At 26.8% G+C, this 23,454-nt stretch overlaps 1 protein-coding gene across 3 annotated transcripts in view; it reads right to left on the reverse strand.

Annotated features, from left to right (window-relative positions):
• LOC117182320 (RNA-binding protein 24-like) overlaps positions 1-23,454 on the reverse strand; it is a 102,937-nt gene that overhangs the window by 39,775 nt on the left and 39,708 nt on the right. For all 3 annotated transcript variants that reach the window (XM_033375475.1, XM_033375477.1, XM_033375476.1), the window contains exon 4: positions 17,498-17,558. In XM_033375475.1, coding sequence (XP_033231366.1) covers positions 17,498-17,558 — 61 coding nt within the window. The remainder of the gene's footprint in view (positions 1-17,497; positions 17,559-23,454) is intronic.

Consider the following 23,454-nt stretch of genomic DNA (forward strand, 5'->3'; position numbering starts at 1 on the left):
AATGTATATATTTGCTGGCAATGTCTTATAATTCAGCTGATGCAATAAAAATATTAAAAATTCAACAAATCCATTAATTCTAAAAAGGCTCAACTTGGGTGACGGTTTTCTGCAGTTTTCCTTTCCCCTGGCCAAAAGTCCAGGCAAAGTCTCACCCGTTCAGGTACATTAATGTAATTTTTGAACGACTTTTATAAATTTCATGAAAGTGAAATTAAAAATTTAGGCATAAATTATATAAGAATTTACTATACAAGTATGGAAAATAATATAGTCTTAAAGAGTGAGTTTAGACGTATTAAGGGTAAATTTAATCATAAAATGAAACTTTTGGTCTTTGTTATGTTCACACGATAGCATTACATCACGTCTATGAAGCTTTAGAGATTATTTTTAAAATTAAAGGATTTATTGCATTTTTTAATTTAATTGTTTAAATTGTAATGTTTTAATTTATTAGATATTCCAAGAGTTCCAGAAGAATTAAAAAAAAAGAAAATTAAAAATAATTAAGGATAATTTAATCAAAATTTATAGTACAATTCAAAAATCAATTAATACGAAAAAAAAAATAAACAGTCGGGTGAGACTTTAAAAATATATATATAATTTTTCTGGACCACTCTATTTTTTACACTTACATTATAATTCGTTCTACGAATAGGAAATCACAAGCAGATTTTTCCAGAATACAGACCAACAATATTTTTCAAATTTACACAAATTTAAGTAGGCCTTTGAATTTTAATCATACAAAATCCAAGAAGTTAAAAACGAAAACCTTTAAGAATGAGGACTTTAAAAAACAAACTGTTCCAAACTAAACAAATATTTATTTTAAAAATTCTAAATAAAAATAGAAAAATAAACAACCCGCCAATTTTAATTTCTAATAAAAGCCATTATCAATGTAACCTATATTTTTTATACAAAAAGAAAAAGAAGCTCTGGAATAAGATTAATTGCATATTCTATACAAAAATATTTTTCAGCTTTTTTAAAGACTTTAGATCCAAAATAAAAATGCCAGTACTGGAACTTATAGATCTTCCAGGAAAGTTTATTTTGGAAAAGTGCCCGATCGAATGAAATTAATCACAAGTGACTTTAAACAGAAATTTATAGCATTTTTTTTGTTTTCATTTGCATTGAATTTACTATCAAATGCATTCAAAAAATATTTGATATTAAAGAAAAAAACTATTTAAAGGAAGGGGATCTAGGTCACTAAACTGAGACGAGGAAAAATAAATTTAAGAAAAAATGTTGGCTCAATGACGCAATGTTTGTTGTGCGCCTTCTACGAATTTCGTGCACAGACTTTTGTAATCTAGTTCAAGAACTTTGAATCAGTCAAACTTAATATTTTCATGTCAGTATAATTTTCTTCAATATTTAATATTTATAAATTATATTTAATATAACTAAATATGTTTTTAATCATATTACAATTTTTTAAAAATAAATTGATATAAAATTTATAATTAAAAAAGAGAAGACAATTATTTTAAATGCCTATTAAATTATTGAAAAGAGTTACAAGCTCTGTGACCTAAATTATTAAATAAAGCTGATGCCCAATTCTTTTCAAGAATTCTTTTTTCTTATTCATGAATATACATAAATCAGATATTTTCAGGTGGGTAAATTTTTAGACTTTCAGTATACAACATTTATTTAGCTTCTCTGATTTATATTCTCCATCGTCATTTACAAATACACATTTATTTAATATAATATTTTCATTAAGCATGTTTGAAAATTTCTCAGAATTAATTTTTAGGCCTTCCACATACAATTGATAGAAAAAAAAATTACAAATAATGTTCAGACGAATTGTCATTCATTTGATTAAAAGATAAATAAATTGTTAATACTGAACTGTCTTATATTTCGATACTTTAAAATAGGAAACAGAAAAATAAAAAATCAATAAAATGATAAATATTGTAATTTTTTACACAAATATGGAAAATAGTTTAATTTTCTACTAAAAAAGGTAACTTTCTACTAAAAATGGAATAGTTAAATTTTCAGTTACAACCATTAACTTTCAAACAGAAAAAATATAAATTTTTAGCTAAAATTACAAATCTTCGACCAAAACATTTGGTTTTTAACAAAGTAGTTCAATTTTCCACCAAGTAGTTGAATTTTCAGCCAAAAAATGGAAAAACTTCCACTAAAAGAGATAAGTGTTTAATAAAATAGATGAATTTTCAACTAAGAAATTAAATTTTCTAACAAAAAAGACGAATTTTCATCAAATTGCATAAATTTTCAATCAAACAGATAAAGTTTTAACAGATAAGATTAATCATCTATCGAAAAATATAAATTGTCAACAAAATATATGAATTTTGAATTAAATAATTGAATTTGTAACTAAATATAGATAAATTTTCAACCAAAAATTAAATAGTTAAATTTTCAGTTAATCCCATTAATTAAAAACAAAAGATCAATTTTAAACTAAAATTGTAAATCATCAAACAAAAAAATTAGTTTTTAATCAAATACTTTAATTTTCAACCAAAAAATAATACATCTGACAAAAGAGATGAATTTTCAATAAAACATATGAATTTCGGACACAAAATATTAATTTTTAACCAAGAAAATATATTTTAACATAAAATGGAATACTTATATTTTTAGTTAAAACCACTAATTTTCAAACAAAAAATAAAAATTATCAACTAAAATGATAAATCTTCAACAAAAAAAATTAGTTTTCAGCAGATTTGTTCAATTTTTAACAAAGTAGTTGAATTTTTGAATAAAATGGATGAATTTTCAACCAAACACATGAATTTTCAATTAAAAAGGCGAATTTTCAACAAATAAATTTTCAACCAAAGAAATTAGTTTCCGAAGTTTTAATCAAAAGTGATCAGTTTATATCAAAAGAGTTCAATTTTCAAGGATAAAAGTCGAATGTTTTAGAAACAATGGAATTTCAAGTCCGAAAAAAATTAAAAAAAAAGATGATTTTTTTTCTAAAAAAGTTGAAAAAAAATTCCAAAAAAAGTTGAGTTATCAAGCTAGAAAATAGAATTTTATAGAAACTAGTTTACTTTTAAGGCCGTAAAAATAAATTTGCAATCAAAAAGTTTATTTTTATCCAAGAAAGATGAATTATCAACCTAAAAGCTAAATTATTAAGCATTTTTTAAATCTAATAGTTGCACTTTCAAGTAAAAGAGACGAATTTCCAATACAAAATTAAATTTTTAAACAAATATTTAAATTTTTAATGAAATAGTCGAAATTTTGAAGGAAAAAGATTAAGCCGCAGACAGAAACAGTTTCATTTTTAATCAAACATTTGAATTTTCAAGCTAAAAAGACGAACATTTTTGAAGACAGTTAAATTTTGAACAGAAAAGTAAATTTTCAACAAATAAAGATAACTTTTCTACCAAAAATATCCACTTTTTATCTGAAAAGAAGAATGTTCAAGAAAAGGTTGAATTTTCGAGAAAAAGCATAATTTTAACAAAACAGTTGAATTTTCAATCAACTAATTAAATATCCAACCAAATAATTAAGTATTTACTCAAAAAGATGACTTCTGCGTCGAAAATAAAAGAGTAGACTTTAAAAAACAAGAGTGAACTTTCAACTAAAAATATTTTGATTTTCTTATTGTGTTTAATTAATTCAGTTGGCTTTTAAGCACACAAAAAAATTAGAAAAAGAACTTTTTTAAAAGTAGGGGAAAATAGAGGGGAAATAGGGGAAAGAGAAAAAATAGGGGAATATGGGATATAATAGTATACTAAATAGCATTTTCGCACCATAGATTATTGTAGATTTCATACATAAAATAATAATAAAAAAAGACAAAATACAAAATTGGATGGATTATTAAAGTGAGTAACTTTTTTTTAAATTCACTTAAAATTCCCTAAAATGACTCTATGGCAGCCCTGTTTATTTTATTTCATTTAGTTTTAACAAAGAACTTATCTGAAATTTTTCAGAAAATAATGGCCGTCATAAATGATTTATTATATCTCTAAAATTACAAATTGTACAAAATGTAATAATTTATCAACAAAGTAATACATTTTTTAAATATTAAAATTTATGTTCACCAGAGTGAATTTATAGTCACAATTCGTGTTTTTTGAATGAATTTTATAATTTTTTTTTAGAACGAAGACCCAAAAGAATGTGGACGAAAAAAATTGCAATCTATTTGAGTAAGTCCACGTCAGTCTTTCGCGCAAGAACGAAAGTGGGTGTATAATAAACGAACATTTGTATTTTGAATGTGTGGGTGAATTGTCCACGAGAACTTAGAATGCGTCGTCGATACGCGCAGGTCAAAAGGCGACGGCGCCGCGGATAATCCAATGGGATCATCCACCAATCTCAGAAAAGATCCCTTGGCCAATCACCTCTCTCTGGGGGTGTCTGGCAATAAGGGGGTTAATTTTCTCACGAGTGCAATTATTCTCATTCCTCGACTAACTATCCGATTTTTTAATGTCAAACACACAATCCTTTGGTTGAAAATCTTATACAATTTTTGTATATCACCCTGACACCAATTTTAATCTTAAACGAATATTTTTATCATTCGTTATCTCAAGATAATTTTTTTTGGTTTGGGGAAATCTGAATATACCTGGAAAAGGAAAATCTTCGAAAATTAAAATTTCTTAAATTATAAAATGGCCGAAAGAGGAAAAGGTTTAATAAATTAATATCATAAACAGTCGGGAATTTTCAATTGGCGATAATTTTCGATATCAAATATTTTCTTTTCCAGGAATTTTATTTTTTCGGATTTTTGTAGTCGTCCCATTTAATTTTGTACATCACACTAACACCAATTTTTATCGTATACGAAACATTTTTATCATTCATTATCTCAACGTAATTTTTTGCTTCTGGACGACTGAAAATTTCGAAAAAGCTTTAAATATTCGTAATAGAAAATTCTCGAAACTCTGAAATTTAGAATTCTTGAATAATACAATCTCCAAGAGTTTACAATATTATCAAATTTGAAAATTCCTTTAAAAAAATTTGCTGACATAAAATATCTGACACTATAAAATTGAGGAGACAGGAAGTTTTTCGAATTATATTTTATTATTTATTAAGTTTTTAGATGCTTAGATTCGAGAATTTCGAATTTGCCATTTTTAAAAGAAGAAATAAAACTTTCACTTCCTGTTTTTCTAATTTATCTAAATTTAAAACCATTCTAATTCAGTTATTTGCATAAATTGATCAATGTAAATGTGTTGTAATGAGATTAAAGAAACAAGAAAAAAAGGACATTTTTTAAATAATAAAATAAAAATAAAACATTTTCTAAATAATAAAATAAAAATTTTTTTTTTAATAATAACGTGAAAAAAATGTAAACCCAAAAAATGTTATGCCCCCGTGAAGACTTTCAAAATAGGGTGTTCAAAAATCGACCAAAATTGGCACTCTTCCAACACCTAAATTACCCGCGGCTCTTCTTTGCTAAAAAGTAATGGTCATTTATTGTAGAAATGTTGCAAACACTTTTTTAAAATAAAGTCCAATTTTTTTTTAATAAAAAATTAACTTGCTTTTTCGATCACACAAACGATTCTCGAAGATAATAATCTCAAACAAGTTGGATTTGCTTAAATTCCCATTAACTTTTGTAATTCTCTTGAATTCCCTTAAACGATTTGGAATTCACTGAAATTTTGTTTTAATCATGTCAATCCTCTCTAAATAAATTATAGTCAAATTGTCCACTTTCGAGAAATAGTATATTATGCATTTATGGTTATTTTAATATGAATTTATGCAATATGTAAAATTTTGGAAATTTATGGTAAATGTATAAATTACTGCACATTTTGAAAATTACCGTTTTTATAATTTAAGGTTAATTTGTAAATTACCGTGTTTTTAATTTGTGGTAAATTAATAAATTACCATTTTTTAAATTTATGTTTAATTTATAAATTACTATTATTTTTTAATTTATAATAAAATTATAAATTAAAAGCAGTTTTGAAGATTTCAAAAATTTTAGAAATTTTTGATATTTTGACGATTTTAGAAAGGAACTGGCACCAAATTCATCAGAAAATGGATTTTGGTGGATTTTACTGACAATAATTTATTTTTTAGTTTATCAAACTAGATTAACTAATTTTTTTGTGTGGATTTTTTTGAAAATTTTTTTAATTCAAACAATTTTAGAAATGATTAAATTTTTGAAATAATAGAAATTCAGAGTATTGAAAAGTGTAAAAAATTTAAAGAATTTTTCGGCAATTTATGGTACATTATGATCCATTATGATGTGAATCATTTTCATTATTCACCTCTGACGTCACTGTTTACTGCCTAGTCGCTAGAGAGTGAAAAGTACTTTTTACTCCCTAGGGATTAGAAAGTAATGATAACTCCCTAGGGATTGAAAAGTACTGATTAATCCCTAGGAATTGAAAAGTACTGATTACTCCCTAGGGAGTTAAAATAAATGCTTGTACTATAGGGAGTGCAAAGTACTGATTGCTCCCTAGACAGACAAAATTACTGATTACTTCCTAGTGAATAAGAAGTACTTATTACACTCTAGGGAGTGAAAAGCGCTGATTACTCCCTAGGGAATGAAAAGTAATGGTCACTCTAACGGGAGTGAAAAGTAATAATTAATCCCTAGGGAATAAAAAGCAATGGTTACTCTAACGGGAGTGAAAAGTACTGATTAATCCCTAGGGAAGGAAAAGTAATGATTAGTACCTAGCGAGTGAAAAGTACTTATTACTAACTACGGAATAAAAAATACTAGGGACTATGACGTAAAACTTTAGCTCTACTAAAATTTTTGTTTGTATTAAAAAAAAAAAAAAGAAAATTACCCACGTTTATTTTATAGAAAAGAAAATATTTTTTTAAATACGCTAATGGAATCAATTACCGAAGGGGGTCCTAATAATCCGAGATCAGAGATAAAATTCTTTATATTTTTAGGCGCTTTTGCTATTTTTTCAAGAAATGTTAGAGCTGTCACAAAGGCAAATTGACCTTTGGATTCGGCGTTAAAAACTGAAATAATATATTTCCTTTTCTTGAAAAAAATAGTGTGATTTTTAGTTTAAGAAAATAATTGCACCAGGTTTCAACAATTTTATAAGAGTACTTAAGGTGCTGGAGGGGGCTTATTTTGGCCGACGGAACGTCTCAAATCTTTCTCCCACAATTAAAACAATTAAAACTCCCCTTTTAGTTTATTCGTAGCCACTAATTGAAGAATTTGCGCAGTGAAAAAAAGTCGAAAAAAATTAGGAAAATGTTCTCGTCACGAAATCAGCAGGGCTTACGTCAGAAGATCGACGACGACAGGTGGATCCGTCTCAGAGGCGGAAATAGATGCAGAGTTTCAGGAGGTATAGAGCCGCGAAGAAACGGCCTTAAATCCTCGTCGAGTCTCTCGTAAGGAAGACTCGTGCGGCGTGAGGTTGACATGCGGGACAGGTGGATCTAAATTAAGACTGGACCGACGCCAGACTCCAAGATGGCCGCCTAAGACGCACAGCGCCGTCAGCAATCGTCAGCATGTTTTCTGACGACTTGCGACACCACACATGCATACGGCTAACGAAACCGTATATTTTCTGGAGATCTGGAGAACAGATCTCCATCGTGTTAAATTACACAAAGTGGAGGGACATCCACTCTCAAAAATAAAGAAATTATCATTTTTTTAAAACTGTTTTTCAGTGAGGCTAAATTAAAACTTTTTGATATTAATAATTTACTTCAAGTCAGATTGGTTTTCTTTAAGTCGCATTACAAGTAGTTAATTTTTTAATTTTCGGAAGCATTCCCAGGAGGAAAATTGAAGTGAAAATCCACGTGGAATTTCCCGCAAAAAGCCACGTAGGAGTCGTAGATTAAGGAATTCCACGAAAAATTCGGTTGATAAATTAAAACAATTCAAGTGGAAAACCACGAAGAATTCCACGGGGTAGTCCACGGGGTAGTCCACGCGGATTTTCAAGTAAATTAAAGAATTTTCTTTTTTTTTTTAATGTTTTTCATTGAGGCTAAAATAAAAGCTTTTGATATTAATAATCTACTTGAAATCAGATAGATAATCTTCAAGTCATAGAAAAAGTTCTTGATTTTTTTAACTTTATGGAAGCATTCAAAAGAGAAAAATTCCAGGTGGAAATCTACGTGGAATTTTTCGTAGAAGGCCACGTAGTAATTGTGGATTAAGGAATTCCACGTAGAATTCCACATGAATTTCGAGCGCTAAATTGGACAATTTCACGTGAAAATCCACGAGGTATTCCACAGGGTATTCCACGTGGATTTTCAGGTGGAAATCCACGTCGAATTTTTGGTAGAAAGCCACGTCGGTCCGTAGATTAAGGAATTGCACGTAGAATTCCACATGATTTTCAGGTGCTAAATTAAAAAATTCACATAAATATCCAAGAAGAATGTCTCACGTATTTTTACGTGAATTAGGGAAACTACGTGATTATCCAAGTAGCTTACAGCGTAGATTTTTGCGCATCTCTTACGGTTTACGAGATATTTGCAATTAAAAATTACGTTTAACGTTCCACGTGGAATTCAAGATGGAATTTCGCGTAGAAAAACACGTAGAACTCATGGATTAAGGAATTCCACGTAAATTTCGGGTGCTAAATTGAAAGACTTCACGTGAGAGTCCACGAGGAATTCCATGTGAATTTTCACGTAAATTAAGGAAACTACACGTAGATTTTTGCGCATATATCTTACGGTTTAAGAGATATTTTCAACTGAAAATTAAGTTTAACGGTCCACGTAGAATTCCAGGTCGAATTCCACGTGGAATTTCACGCAGAATTTCTACGTCCATTGTTTCAATTTACCACCTAACTTTTACGTGAAATTCGTCGTGAATTCCCACGTAAATTTTTCCAATTTTGCGCTAGAATTTCACATGGAATTCTTCGTGAAATTCTTTAATCCACGAGCCCTACGTGAATTTCTACGTCCATTGTTTCAATTTACCACCTAACTTTTACGTGAAATTCGTCGTGAATTCCCACGTAAATTTTTTCAATTTTGCGCTAGAATTTCACATGGAATTCTTCGTGAAATTCTTTAATCCACGAGCCCTACGCGAATTTGTACGGCAATTTTCACCATTGGACACGACGATTGATAATTTTGTCATTAAAAAATTTGGGGAAAGGGGTATGTCTTATGGAAGAGAATAACCTTAGATGGTGAAAAATTAGAAAAAAAATGTTGTCATCGAATTATAATATTTCAAAAAATGAAGAATGCACTTTTGTTAATTTGTACCTAAAGTTGTCAAAAAAATGTTTTTCATTTATTTTTTGATACACTCTTTAATTAACTAAAGAAACACTTACATATTTTTAAATTAAAATATTTTTTTCTACTTTTCACGAGCCCTGAACAGTTATAATTAATAATAATGGAATTACCATCATTTATAATTATAGTAATTAATAACTGTTTAATTATGTTTTATATATAATATCGGTAAGTTATTTGAATTAATTGGTAAATAATGTAAATAATAAAGTATTAATTAACATTTTAATTTCTTCGCTTTTACAAACAAGTTGTTTAAACCAACGAAACTTAATTCTTTTTCATGAAAATTATCTTTCAATTAAAGGTTTTCATTTAAATTTAAGTTTTCTAGATGTCAATTGGTCTGCCCATTAAACAAACTCACTAGGTGACGTTGACGAATATTTTATTTGAATAAATTGTTTTTAACCATTAACATGAACATTTTTGTCAAATAATTATAATTCTCAATTTCAGATTATCAGAAAAAAAATTATTTTTCAAAATTCCCCTTCCATGTCAAAAATTCTCTGTTCATACTTTCAAGACAAAACTATAATTTTTTATGAAATTCCCTCAAGAACAGATTTTTTTCAATCCCTTTTTCTAACTCATAATTTTGCCTTTTTAGAAAATTTCCTTTCCCAGATTAAAATTCTTTTAGAAAATTTCCTGTTCCAAATTAAAATTCTTTTAGAAAAGTCCCTAATTCGTTACTGAAATCCTCTGCCCAAACTCACAATTATAATTCTTTTAGAAAATTCACTGTTCCAAGCAAGAGTTTTAATTCTTTTGAAAAATTGTGAAAATTAATTTTTATCACAAATTCTCTATTCCAACTCTGAATTGGAATAATAAAATGTATGCAATCACTTTTAATTTGCATATTATTACATTCAACCCAAAAATCCCAGTACCTGAATCAAATTTCCGGTTTTTTCGCGGTTAAGCAAATTCTCGGTACATTCTATTTATTTTATTTATCACTAAAAAGAAAAGATTTTACTAATAAAAAAAGAAGAAATTTCTCCAAAAACATCCCCCTTTTTGTTCAAATTTTTGTTGTGAATTATATCAATTAAAAATTAAAAGAATCCAAAATTGAACGATTCATTATAATTGAAAGCCGCCCACACTTAATGTTGATTTTTTAAAACTTTTTCAGACAGGAAAAGTAGGAAAAACCCTTACTGTATAGAATTGAAACATGATTGGAAAATGTTATTTGTTATTAAGTTCCGAGAAAGTATACGGAAAATTTTTTGCGCTCGATTTTTTTAATTGCTCCCAACACAACGGCGCCCATCCGAGTGTAACTGATCCAAGCGCTGCTTAACCTCGGTAATCGAATGAGAATCCTTAAAAAATTACGTCAATTTTCGCGGAAACGTAACTTTTAAGGAAAATATGAAAATTCAAAGAATACAAACTTGAGCGCTTTAATTTTTAAAGCTACCAAATTTTGGTTCGTTCCAAGAATCCTGCATGGTTTCCAAGTTTTTCATAATAGTTAAAAAAAATTTTTTTTTGCAGAAAATCAAGTTATCTGCTATAGAATACAGTAAATATCTTTCCTTTCAATTTCATCTCCTAACTTCAACATTTTGAAATAAGTGGAAGTTTTATCATGTTCTGAAAATGAAACCCGAATTCTTCGAAATAAAAAATATAAGCATACACATTTATATTTATAAATAGAAAAAATTATTATCTAATTAAAAAATAGTTTGCTTTTCAAAACTAGAAACACGAAAATTGGTTGCTCAATAAAAAAAATCCAAATCACAATAAATAATATGAAGATGTTTTCCTGCATTTGTTAATAAAGTGGATGATGTAATAATGTCCTATTGTGAAACATGCACAATTAAAATAATATTTTTACAAAAATACATGTTTTATCTCCTTTGTGGTGAAACCTGTTAAAAGTGCAAGATGTAAAAAAACTACAAAAACCTGTTAAAATACTGCAACAGTAATACAGCTTTTACATTTTACAAAGTCCACTCATTTAAAACAAAGACTAACCTTTGCTTTTCCTGAAATTTTAACAATTTTGATCGATGAACATTTACTGGTTTGGATGGATTTTGATTCCCTCATGTAGCTATATGTGTTATTAGAATAATGATTTCAAAACCACCACGTACAACACCAAAAAATACAACACCAATAGCGACACCAAGTGTAGTGTAAGCCTTCACCACACACACAAGGTTATTAATAAATATGGTTAGCGAGGCTACATTATCGGTCTGGACTTTATGTAACGCACATATCCGCGTCTTGGGCAATTTAAAAACCTTTTTGTTTATTTAAAAAAAAACTATTTTCCGGGGTGAGATGGGTATTTTTCCATATAAAAGTCACTTTTGCTTCACCGTGTAATAACTTTGTAAACATTAATTGAGTTGTTTTAAAATTTGGTAAATTTCTTCTTTTTTTTACAATACTGATCGGAAGAATAAGAGATAATTTTACCGGAAAAATATATTAAACGTTAAATACGTAAAAAATAATTATTCCTTCTTCTCCATTTGCAAGTTTCTAAGTTTGAGAAGGATTTCCGAAACCAAGATTATTAAAATAAAAAGTTATGACTGTTATTTTTTTAAAGTGTGCTTTAAAAACGATTACTTTCATAAAGATTTTTAGTTTATTACACTCAAACATAAGATCATTTTGATTAAATTTTTTTCTATTTCAAATCTTTGAAATTAAACTATTCAAAAAAAATCATTCCAACTCATGATTTTCTATTACCTAAAGTAAATATTTAAAAGTCTTTATTTGCAAATATTCCAAATTAAATCATTTTTAATTTTGAATAATTAAAATTAAACAATGCCAACAAAAATTTTGAAAAATTACGTAACCTGGAAGTCAAAATCTTGAAAATTGAATTTTGCGATTCTACATATATTTTCGAAAATAAAGTTTGTTAATAAATAAATAAATAATAATAAAAATAAAATTTTAAAATATAAATTATGAAAAATAAATAAATAATTAAAAATTATTCAAGTTTTAACCTTTATAATAAAAAAAAATCTATCATTTTTATTATTAACATTTCAAATTTTTTCAATTTGGAAGATTTAGAATAAAAAATTCTGCAAAAATTAAGAAATGTTATTTATACATCTTTAAAAATAAATAAAATTTAATTTTAAATATACAAATTTTCTATTTTTCAATTTTAAATCTTGAAAATAAATTTTTCAAAAAACACTCATAACTGCATCATTTTCTATTAAACAAATTAAATATTGAAGTCTTTAATTGCAAATATTCAAAATTGAATAATTGTAAATTATAAATCTTAGAAATTCAATTATTCAAACAACGAAAAAGGTCAGAATTACGTAGCTTAAAAATGTAAATCTTGAATATGAAATAATTTGAAATTCTACAATTATTTTCGAAATTTAAAAATTTGCAATTGTAAATCTTTAAAATTGAAAACCTGAAGTTTTTTCATAAATAATTAAAAATTATGCAAGTTTTAACCTTTATAATAAAAAAATCGGTAATTTTTATGATTTACATTTTTAATTTCTTCAATTTGGAAGATTTAGAATAAAAAATTCTTGAAAAAATTGAAGAAATTTTATTTATACATCTTTACAAATAAATAAAATTTAATTTTAAATACTTACATTTTGATAACTTTCAACTTTAAATCTTGGAAATGAAGCTATTTAAAAAAAAAAACACTCCAAATTGCATCATTTTCTTTTAAACAAAATTAAATATTAAAGTCTTCAATTGCAAATATTCAAAATGAAATAATTTGGAATTCTAGAATTATTTTCGAAATTTAAGAATTTTCAACTGTAAATATTTAAAATTCAGGACTTGAGAGTTTTTAATTTTTTAAATTCACAAAAAAATCTGCTAGTTTTAAATTTTACAATGTAATATTTTGTAATTTAGATGATTTAGATCTGAAATTTTTTTCCGATTTTGAAAATTTGGAAATTAAAAATTGAAAAAAATCTAAGAATTATTATTTATATTAAATTAAAGAGTTTTCAATTGCAAATTTTCAAAATTGAAAAATTTTATACAGCAGGTTTTTCAGAATTAATATAAATTCTCCAAAAAGTTAAAAATAACAGAATTTTAAACAACAGTTTTTAATCGTAAATCATCAAAACTGAACTAATAAAAAAAGTTTCAAATTACATAACTTTAAAATATAATTCTTGAATATTAAATAATTTGCAATTCTGTATTTAAAAAAAAAAAATCAAGAAGTTTTCAACTGTATTTAACATTTTTTTTAACATCTTTAAAATTTAATAAATTTCAAGTTTAAATCTTTAAAATACATATTTTTAGATTCCTAATTCAAGTATTAAATCAAACATTTTTTATTTTGAAATTCTATGAAAAATATTTAAATTGAGTGACCCTAAAATATATTTTGAAAAATGACCGTTGTGTTTTTCAAAAAATTGTTTTCAAAACATAAAAGAAATATTTTTAAGCTTTAATTCTTTCGAACTTGTTTATTCTAGCATCAATAAATAGTTTTAAAAAAACACTTTTTCAAAATACTTTCTAAAAAAAGTTGCTCTTATCAAAAGTGACCTTAATATAGAGAATTACCCACACATATTCTTTTTTATTTTATGAATATTTAAAAATGGCCAGTGAAAATATGAGCATGAAAAGAAAAAAAAACGCTAGCAAGAATAATATCTTGATAGTATTTCGAATTTGAATTCAAAATCGGTTTCGCTCATACAAATCGATTTAAAAAAAGGGAATTATAAGAGCGATATATCGATTTACCTGGCCCGACAGAACGGTGGCAAATAAAATATTTATCTATTTCGTTGTTTGGACGGACAGCTTGTTTTCGACGGGAGTTCCGGCCTAAATCTTGAAAGGTTCTAGATTTGGTCTCATTTTTTAGTCCCGCTACCAAAGGCAAACAAATAAAATAAAACAGAAGAACAAAAATTAAGGTAAAATTAGAAAACTACTGATCGAAGCACACTACGTGTAAAAGTAAAAAATAGTGTTGAAAAAGAGCAGAGAAAAAACTACAAGTAGGCAGAGATGGGTAAAATAACATTTTTAATTGAATTGAATATACAGGCAACATTTGTAAATTTTTCTATTAATAATAGAATAATAATAATATTGAAAAAATGCTTAATTTTTAACTAATTTCAGTTCACAATTACAGGGTTGCTGCAGGTCAGGAAATTCAAGAAAGTCAAGGAATTTCAGAGAAAACATGAAAGAGTCCAGCAATTTTCGATAGACTGAAGTAGAAATTGAGGGGCCACTATTTCGTTGAAAATTTAACAATTTTATGAAAAAATCATTCTTATTCGTTAAAAATTTAACTGTTTTGTTAAAAATTCATCTTTTTAGGAAAATTAAATTATTTACGTGACAAATTCAACTATTTGTGGGATAATGAACTTTTTTGTTATTAAAAAATATTTTCAGTTTAAAAATTAAAATATTTTGTAGTAAACTTGTTTGTTCTTTTTGAATAAAAATGTCACATTTTTGACATTAAGTTGAAAGTTTATTTATTTATTATTATTTTTGTTTGTTTGATTAAAGATTTATCACTTTATTAAAAATTCATTTATTAGGTTCAAAATTCCACTATTTTGTTAAAAATGATGTTTTTGTTGTTGAAAATTAATTTGAAAAATTTCACTATTCCACTTTTGTTTGGATAATTCACCTGTTTCGTTGGAAAATGAATTTATTTTGTTTTGGATCTTGTCTTTTCTAGATTAAGAATTAATTTATTTTAAAATCGAAAGTTCGTTTTCTGGCTTAAAATTTAAGAATTTTTTAAAAATTAACTTTTCTTTTTCATTTCGTATTTTCGGGCAGAACACTTAAATGATTTGTAGAAAATTCCTGTTTTTCTATTGAAAGTTTATTCACCCAAAAATATTTCTTGGTTGCCACTTTAAATATTTTGTTAGAAATACATTTTCTTTAGTTGAAAATTAATTTTTTAAATTTCAAATTAAACTGTTCTATTTAACGTTACAAACTATCTTTTTCTGATGAAAATTCGTATTTTTTGTTGAAAACTCGTTTTTTTTTATAGAAAAGTAGTCCTAAACTTCATTTTTTTGGCTCAAAATTGATTTGTTTGGTTGAAAATTTAACAATTTAAAAATGTATCGTTTTTAATTAAAAATTCATATATTTTATTAAAAGTTTGTCTTTCTAAGTAGAAAATTGAACTCTTTGGTACAAAATTTAGTATTTGTTTAAAAATTAATTTTGTTGTTAAAGATTCATCTCTTTAGTACAAAATTTATTTATTTGGTTGGAAATTTAACTAATTTGTTAAACATTTATTTTTTATTTGAAAATTAATGTAAAAAATGTAACTAATCTATTTTTGATAGAAAACTTATCTTAAATTAATTTTGTAGAACATTAATTTTTGTGGCTTTAAAATTCCACAGTTCTTTTTAAAATTTGGTTTGTTAAAAATTCATATTTTCGTGTTGAAAACTCAACTGATTGGTAAAAAATTAGTTTTTTGCTGAGAATTCAACTAGTTTTTTTTTAATTGTTATTTTTTCGGTTGAGGATTCATCTTTTTGGTACAAAATTGTACTATTTTCTTGAAAAATTATATATATTTTTGTTTAAAATGAATTGTTTCAACTGAAAATTGAATGATTCAATTTTTGGTTCAAAATTTATTAATTTTTTATTTGAAACATAAATTATTTGATTGAAAATTTATGCCTGGATGAAAATTCAACTATTTTGCAAATAAATCATTTTTTCAAAATAATTTATTGACTGAAAAACACTTATTTTTCATACAAATTCACGATCCTTTAGGTGTAAGCGAGTTTTATATACCTAAAAGAAAAATGTATAACGGGCAGGGAAAATGAAAAATTCAGAAAAAAGTAAGGAAATGTCAAAACTGGAATTTTGTAGCAACCCTGAATTAATTATTGATTTCGAATCTAAAATTATTCACTTTTCCACTCTTTAGAAAATAATTAAATAAAAAATTATTTCCTTGCAATACGAATAAAGTAAAAAAGGAAAGCCATGGATTTCATTTTTCAAAAATTCGAATCTAATTAATATAAAAAAATATTTAAATAAACTGTTAAGAAAAATTACCCATCTCTGAAGATAGGAAAGAAAAAAAATTAAGAAACACCCACTGAAAGATTATATCACGGTTCGATAATGAGGGCCAACTTTGTCATCTACTTAGTGCATGTACTCGCCCTGTACGTTGTGCGTTAAAAATAATCGACCTCATCTCCTCGAAACACTGGCAATATTAATCAGATTAATCAAGTGATTATTAATATTATGCTGATTAAGAAAGAGTGCGAAGAAAAAAAAGAGGTAAAGACCAAGAAAAAAAAACTTAAAACCAGTAACAAACAATTCCAAGTCTCTCAACAACCGCAATCATCACTTCACGTCACTTCATCAAGAAAGAAGAAACAAAAAAACACAACCAAAAAAATCGATCCTCTAAAGATCAGCTCAGTACCGAAAGAAATTCGCACGTAGGTACTTCATGGCTTCGTTTTACGTGTGCGTGTGCCGCGAGCCCTTTCTCTCTTTCTCACTTTCTTTCTCTCTTTTTTTCTTTCACAGGGTTTTTGAATTTTTCTTTCCCTGTCCTCTAGGCTCTCTCTAATCCCGATCTAAGGATCGCAGCTCCCTTCAAGAACCCGCGCGCTTCAGGATGCTGAAACGTCATTGTCGCTGTTTAAAAAAAATTCCATAACTACTCTCAAGGGATCCGTCCTGAAGGAACACGGATTTTGTTTCCCTCTTTTCAATTCTCTGCCTTCGATATCGCGTTCCCTTCTCTTTACCACTATTTTGCCTCGAAACCGAATTTTCATTAAAAAAAATAAAGAAACTTGTCAAATCGAAATTAATTTGATAAATAATATTGAAAGATGCTCAAATAAAATATTTATGAATCATGATTTTGAGAATATTTTGATTGCGAAAAAGATCTATGCGACAGAATAATTGGTTCGTAAGAGGGAGAACGAAATTCGACTGAGAGTATGATTGCAGTGGAAAACACATTGCATTTACATGTGTAGATCATAACATGGCAAAATTAATTTTGAATTGTTTGTACTATAAAAAAATATAAACTCACCCATACTGGCTAGGAAGGACTGTGGGGTAACCGGCACGAATACCTGCAGCGAATGGGAATGCTGGAAAATAAAAATTTTCATTATTTAATAATATTGTTTTTTTTCCATAACTAGAAAACAAACAGCGCATTTTTGGTCTCATGTCATTTTTTCATTAAAAAATAAAATTAAGATTAATAGAAAATTGTTGTCACTCATAGAATCTTTTATCTAAAATAGGGGAGACCACCCTACAGTAGATAATGAATCTACCGTAAACAATCAATAATCAAAAGTACAAATATACAAAAATAATTATTTCTAACAACACATACAGTTTCCTAACTATTAGGGAGCATTCACATATTACGTAAAATTAAAAGGGGGGTGGGCTTTCGTGTTCCGTTACGATCTGTTATGGGAAGGGGGGGGGGGGGGTATTTAACCTAATTGCGTGACATTTTTAATTTGTGAATTTTATCTAACATTAACTTTAAACATAAAAATTTCTAAATAAATAATTTGACTTCATCATAAAATTTATTTCTAAATGTTTCTAAATGTTATTGATGCAAAAGAAAATTTAAATTGTAAGTGATTGTTTAATAATAGACCAAAATTCTGTTCTTAAGATTTCGCTAACACACTATAATTTGTCAATTTTTTTACATAAAAAAATAATAAAAAATTAAATAATGGGCAAAAACTTATTTTAAAGAATTAAACAAAAATTAGAAGCTTTTCATCAATTATGAAACATTTGAGGTGATTACATTTTTTCAAAATTTATAGGAAAATTGTAAATGCTTCAAGTATCATTTTTAAAGAATAAATTTAAGTTCTAAAGATTTCCAAATGTCTGAAAAAATATGGAAAGTTTGAAAGAATTTTTTAATTTTTGCAGGGTCTCAAGCAAATAAAAAAAAATTCTTAAGATTCATAGGAAAATTTTAAACGATTGTTTTGTAATGCATTCTAAGAGAAATTTGAAAAAGATTACAAGATATTTAAAATTATTTCCTAATTTTTTTTTGTGGCAAAATTTTGAAATTTTGCCACATTATATAATCTTAGAACAAAATTTGAATAAGCTTAAGAGATATTCAGAGGTTTGAAAACAATTGAAAAATAATTAAAACTTGTGAAGATTTTTTAAGAGTTTTCTAAGGTTTTATGAAAATGAAAAAAAGTTGTTTCCTAGGAAAAATTAAAATAATATTTTATTTCGAAAAATTGATTTGAAGAGATTATTTTAAAAGATTTCAAAACATTTCATAATATTTCAATATATTTCAAAAGGTATCAAAAGTTTCAAAAAAAGAATCAGAAAGATTATAAGACAACTTTTATAATTTTGCAGAGAAAAAAAAATTAGTAAAAATTTGAATAATTTATATTTTACAGAGAATTAAACAAATTTTTCAACATAGCAAACGATTTCCAAAAATTAAAAAAAAAAGTGTAGAAGACTTTAAGGGGAAAATGTTCAATTTGGTAAGATTAAAAATCAACGCAAAATGGAGAAAATTCAAGAAATATTTAATAGAATTGAAGAGATTCAAACAGAATTTTAAAATCCACAAGATTATTAGAAATGTAAATTTTTTAAGATTTTAAAAATAAACTTTAGATGCCTTAATAGAATTTCAAAAGGTTTCAAGAGAATAAAAAATAAAAAAACGTTTTTTAAATTCCTGGGAACATTTAAAAGATTATAAGGCAATTTTCTTACATTAAGAATGATTAAATTTCTTTAATTCGAGTCAGAAATATTTTTCGGAATTTAAGAAATTTTCAAACTTTGCTGTTTCAAATAACCGATTTCCGAATAAAAATTGTAACATACAATACAATTTTTAGAAAGCTCTGAATCTTCTTTAAATTATTATTTTTTTACATTAAAAATACTAAATTCCGACGAAGAACAGAAACATAATCACATATTGCCCAAATATTCAAACATCCTGATCCAATTATAATCACTTTTGTTTAAAAGTTCTATTTTACTATTTAAACTCTAGCATTACCCCAAATTGTTCACAAATTATTAATTTTATTTGCAATACAGTGATTTGAAAAAAAATGTATTTATTTCGAAAAACATCAGCACATTCGAGATTACTCAAGCTTGTAAATATTATTTTTGTCATAAAAATAATTGGCTTAGAATTTGATAATTTTTTTTTAATACCAATTTTACGTGGCATATACGAACATAACCTAAAGTTGTTGCAAGATGATAAAAAAATATGTAATAATTTGTTATTGGAAATATCAATAGTTTCCACCAAAAAACATCTTGAAAATGTTTTGAAAAAATTGTAAATTTTGTTCAACATTCCAATAATTGGTTTACAATGCTAAAATAACCTAAGCTTGTCAGAATTTGTGAATCTTTTTTAAAATCTAATTGCTATAATCAAAAATAAAAATTTCCGATGAAAAGCGCTATAATCAAAATGCGTTAAAAGATTCTAAATCTTATTCAAAGCATGGTTTTTGTTATAAAATACCAATTTTTAGTGTGAAACGCTAACTTAACCTAAAATTAGTAAATAAATTATGACCCTTCAAAATCGAATGACTTCAGTTCTTAAAAGGCTAAGCGTTCACAAACGCTAACAAAAACGAAAATCATAATTTGTTAAAAAAATTCAATATTTCGAATCTAATAATTTTTGATAAAACTCTAACATTACCTAAAATTTTTGAAAATTGAGAATTTTCAAGAGTTTTGTTTGAAAATGCTAAATTACAGTAAAAAAATAAAAAAAGAACTAATAAATCTCAAAATTGTAAGTTTTCTTCGAAACTTTATGAGTTTGTATTCCAATATTACAAAAAAAAAACTAATTTCCTGCAAAAAGCACTATCGTAAAACATGTATAATATTTACAATGATTTACTAGATAATTAAAAATTTTTAATCAACCGCGCACTAGTATTAAAAAGCACAAATCTTTCTTAATTTGCATATGGTTTTGTATGATTTTTCTTGGTGAAAGGGATTATTTATAGATTATATTTTTTAAGTTTCAAATTTAAGACATAGTTGTTATGAAAAAGGACGAATGCTTGTTCATTCAGATAAGGTTTTGTATGATTGTTCATATTTAATTAAAAAATTTAATATATAAACAGCTATTGTTTGATTTATTCAAAAGATTTAGTTGTGTTAGGTTGTATTAGTCAAACAACAGGTAAACATTCATCAAATCTGGTACTCTTATCCAACATCGTGTGGTAGGAGGTTTGAAAATAATTATGATTAAAAATCACAAATATATCTCCATTCGAGAAAAAAATTAAAGACAGTCTCTTTTTTGATTGATTAAAAACATTCGGTAGGGTTAGAGAACTGTCAGGCATAAGTCAAATCTGCTCTCCTTAAACCTCGTGTGGTAAAAGTATCGCAAAGAGTTGATGTTTTGACAGTTCTGTAGCCCTGAAAATTTTTTAAACAATCGAACAAGAGTCTTTCATTTATATATTTATCTGAAAACGAATTGGTAACACTTGATAGGCTAATTTTTTGTCTCGACTCCAACTGAACAAATCTATTTAACGCTCAAATGAAAACCATTTGTTGAAAATCAATATTTTTCTCAAAGTCTGGCTTTCTATTTGTCTTAAGGTTCCAATTATTAAGTGACTAACTAGTAACAAGAACGTTCGGTAGGAGGTTTGGAAAGAGTTATTATTAAAAAGCACAAATGTTTCTTCATTCACAAAAAGTAGAGAATAAAATTAACAAGTCTTTTTGATGTATAGGTTTAAAAAAAATCATTAGAGTTAGAGAATAGTGAGACATAAGTCAAATCTGTTGTTCTCATCAAACCTCAAGTTCCGTAGCCCAGCTAATTTTGTTTAACAAATTAAACAAAAGACTTTCGTTTATATGTTTATCTAAAAACGAATTGGTAACACTTAATAGGCTAATTTTCATCTCGACTTGAACTTACAAAATGTATCAAACGTTTAAACGAAAACTATTTGTTGAACTCTAATATATTCCCCATAGTCTGGATTGCTTTTTGGTTTACGGTTCCAATTATATAGTGACTAACTAGTTGGTAACTGAAAATCTTATTTGCAAGCATTGTTCTAGTTTTTCAAAATTCCTTGACATATCCAATCTCGCCTGGTAGGAGGTTCGAAAGAGTTATTATTAAAAAGCACAGATGTTTCTCAATTCGCGGAACAAATTAAGGAATGTCTCTTGTTTGATTGGTTTAAAGAAAAATTGGGTTTAAAAGAAAGTAGGGTTAGAGAACTGTCAGACACAAGTCAAATATAATGCTCTGATCAAACCTCAAGTTCTGTAGCCCAGCTAATTTTGTTTAACAAATCAAACAAAAGACTAAACACGAATTGGTAACACTTGATAGGCTAATTTGTATCTCGACTCCAACTGAAGAAACCTATTAAACGGTCAAACAAAAACTATTAATATTTTTCTCATAGTCTGGATTGTTTTTTGTCTTATAGTTCCAATTATAAAGTGACTAACTATTCAACAGAAATCCTATATGGAAGCATTGCTCTGGTTTTCCTAATTTTCTGATATGCCCAAACTCGTCTGGTAGGAGGTTTGGAAAGATTTATTATTAAAAAGCACACATATTACTCAATACGTGCAATAAATTAAGGAATATCTCTTATTTAAAATCAGTAGAATTAGAGAACTGTCAGACATAAGTCAAATCTATTGCTCTGATCAAACCTCAAGTTCTGTAGCCCAACTAATTTTGTTTAACAAATCAAACAAAAGACTTTCGTTTATATGTTTATCTAAAATCAAATTGGTAACACTTGATAGGCTAATTTTCATCTCGAATCCAATTGAAGAAACCTATTAATCGGTCAAAAGAAAACTATAAATATTTTTCCCATAGCCTGGTTTGCTTTTTGTCTTAAGGTTCCAATTATAAAGTGACTAAATAGTAACCAGAAATCCTATTTGGAAGCATTGTTCTGGTATTTCAAATTCCTTGAATTGTCCACAAGAAATCTTAAGTGTTCTGTTTCGAAACTAAAATAAACATTCGAAACAGGGAATCGAGCTTTGAATGCAGACGCGTCGGATGTCGTGACTTGTGAATAATTTGCGACAAAAGAAGAAAGACAGTGTCTTAGCGTTCGGGTTAAGGCAATTTTAGACTAAGGGTGCAAAGAAGAAGCCTCGAGCTATGTTGGCTCCAAGCCATATGAGAGAATTCGAGAACGAAGTAGTTGAGTGACTCAGTCGAAGTCACATCTTCTATCGAATGCACATTGCAAAGTTGTCTAAATTCGCTGATACTTAGCATCCTCTCGTCCCTCTTCCTTGCTTAAATCAATCTAAGGGTATTCAATATTTCTCAGCTGATGAGCCATAATCTGAGTCTAAATTCAGGGATCATAATCCTTCCCCTTTTTCACCTAGTCCCATTGTTCCACGTTCCCTCCTTTTTTACAAGGTTTCGTTCTCAATTTCAAATGTTTCCTAAAAGATTTATTTGCTAATTTTGTAGACTTCGATGACATCGCGAACAGATCAGAAATCGTTGATGATTCAATCAACAAACTAAAACCCTAAAGATAAATTATCACGGTATAATTGCCAAAAAAGTTATATTTTGGCTTTACAGGCCAAAATGCTCTCAAATAGAGGAAATTTAGAGTTTATCGATAATAGGGGAATACATTTTTTTAAATAAAATGAATGTTGGTATCAATATTAAATTAAACGCTTCAAATGCCAAATACTATGAATCTTATACCGCCAACAATGAAATTTGTTGTTAATGGTTCTTTTTTTTGTCAAAAATTGTATTACTTGGCTCAAAACTGAATTATTTCCTTCAAAATTCGACAATTTTGTCAACATTAATCTTTTTCGTTTGAAAATTCTTTTCTTTCGGTGGAAAATCAATTCTTTTGATTGAGAGTTTTATCGAAAATATCTGTTTTTGACTTTGTTTCAGATTTAAATATT

The sequence above is a fragment of the Belonocnema kinseyi genome, chromosome 10, assembly GCF_010883055.1.
Source record: "Belonocnema kinseyi isolate 2016_QV_RU_SX_M_011 chromosome 10, B_treatae_v1, whole genome shotgun sequence".
In the NCBI taxonomy this organism is placed as follows: Eukaryota; Metazoa; Arthropoda; class Insecta; order Hymenoptera; family Cynipidae; genus Belonocnema; species Belonocnema kinseyi.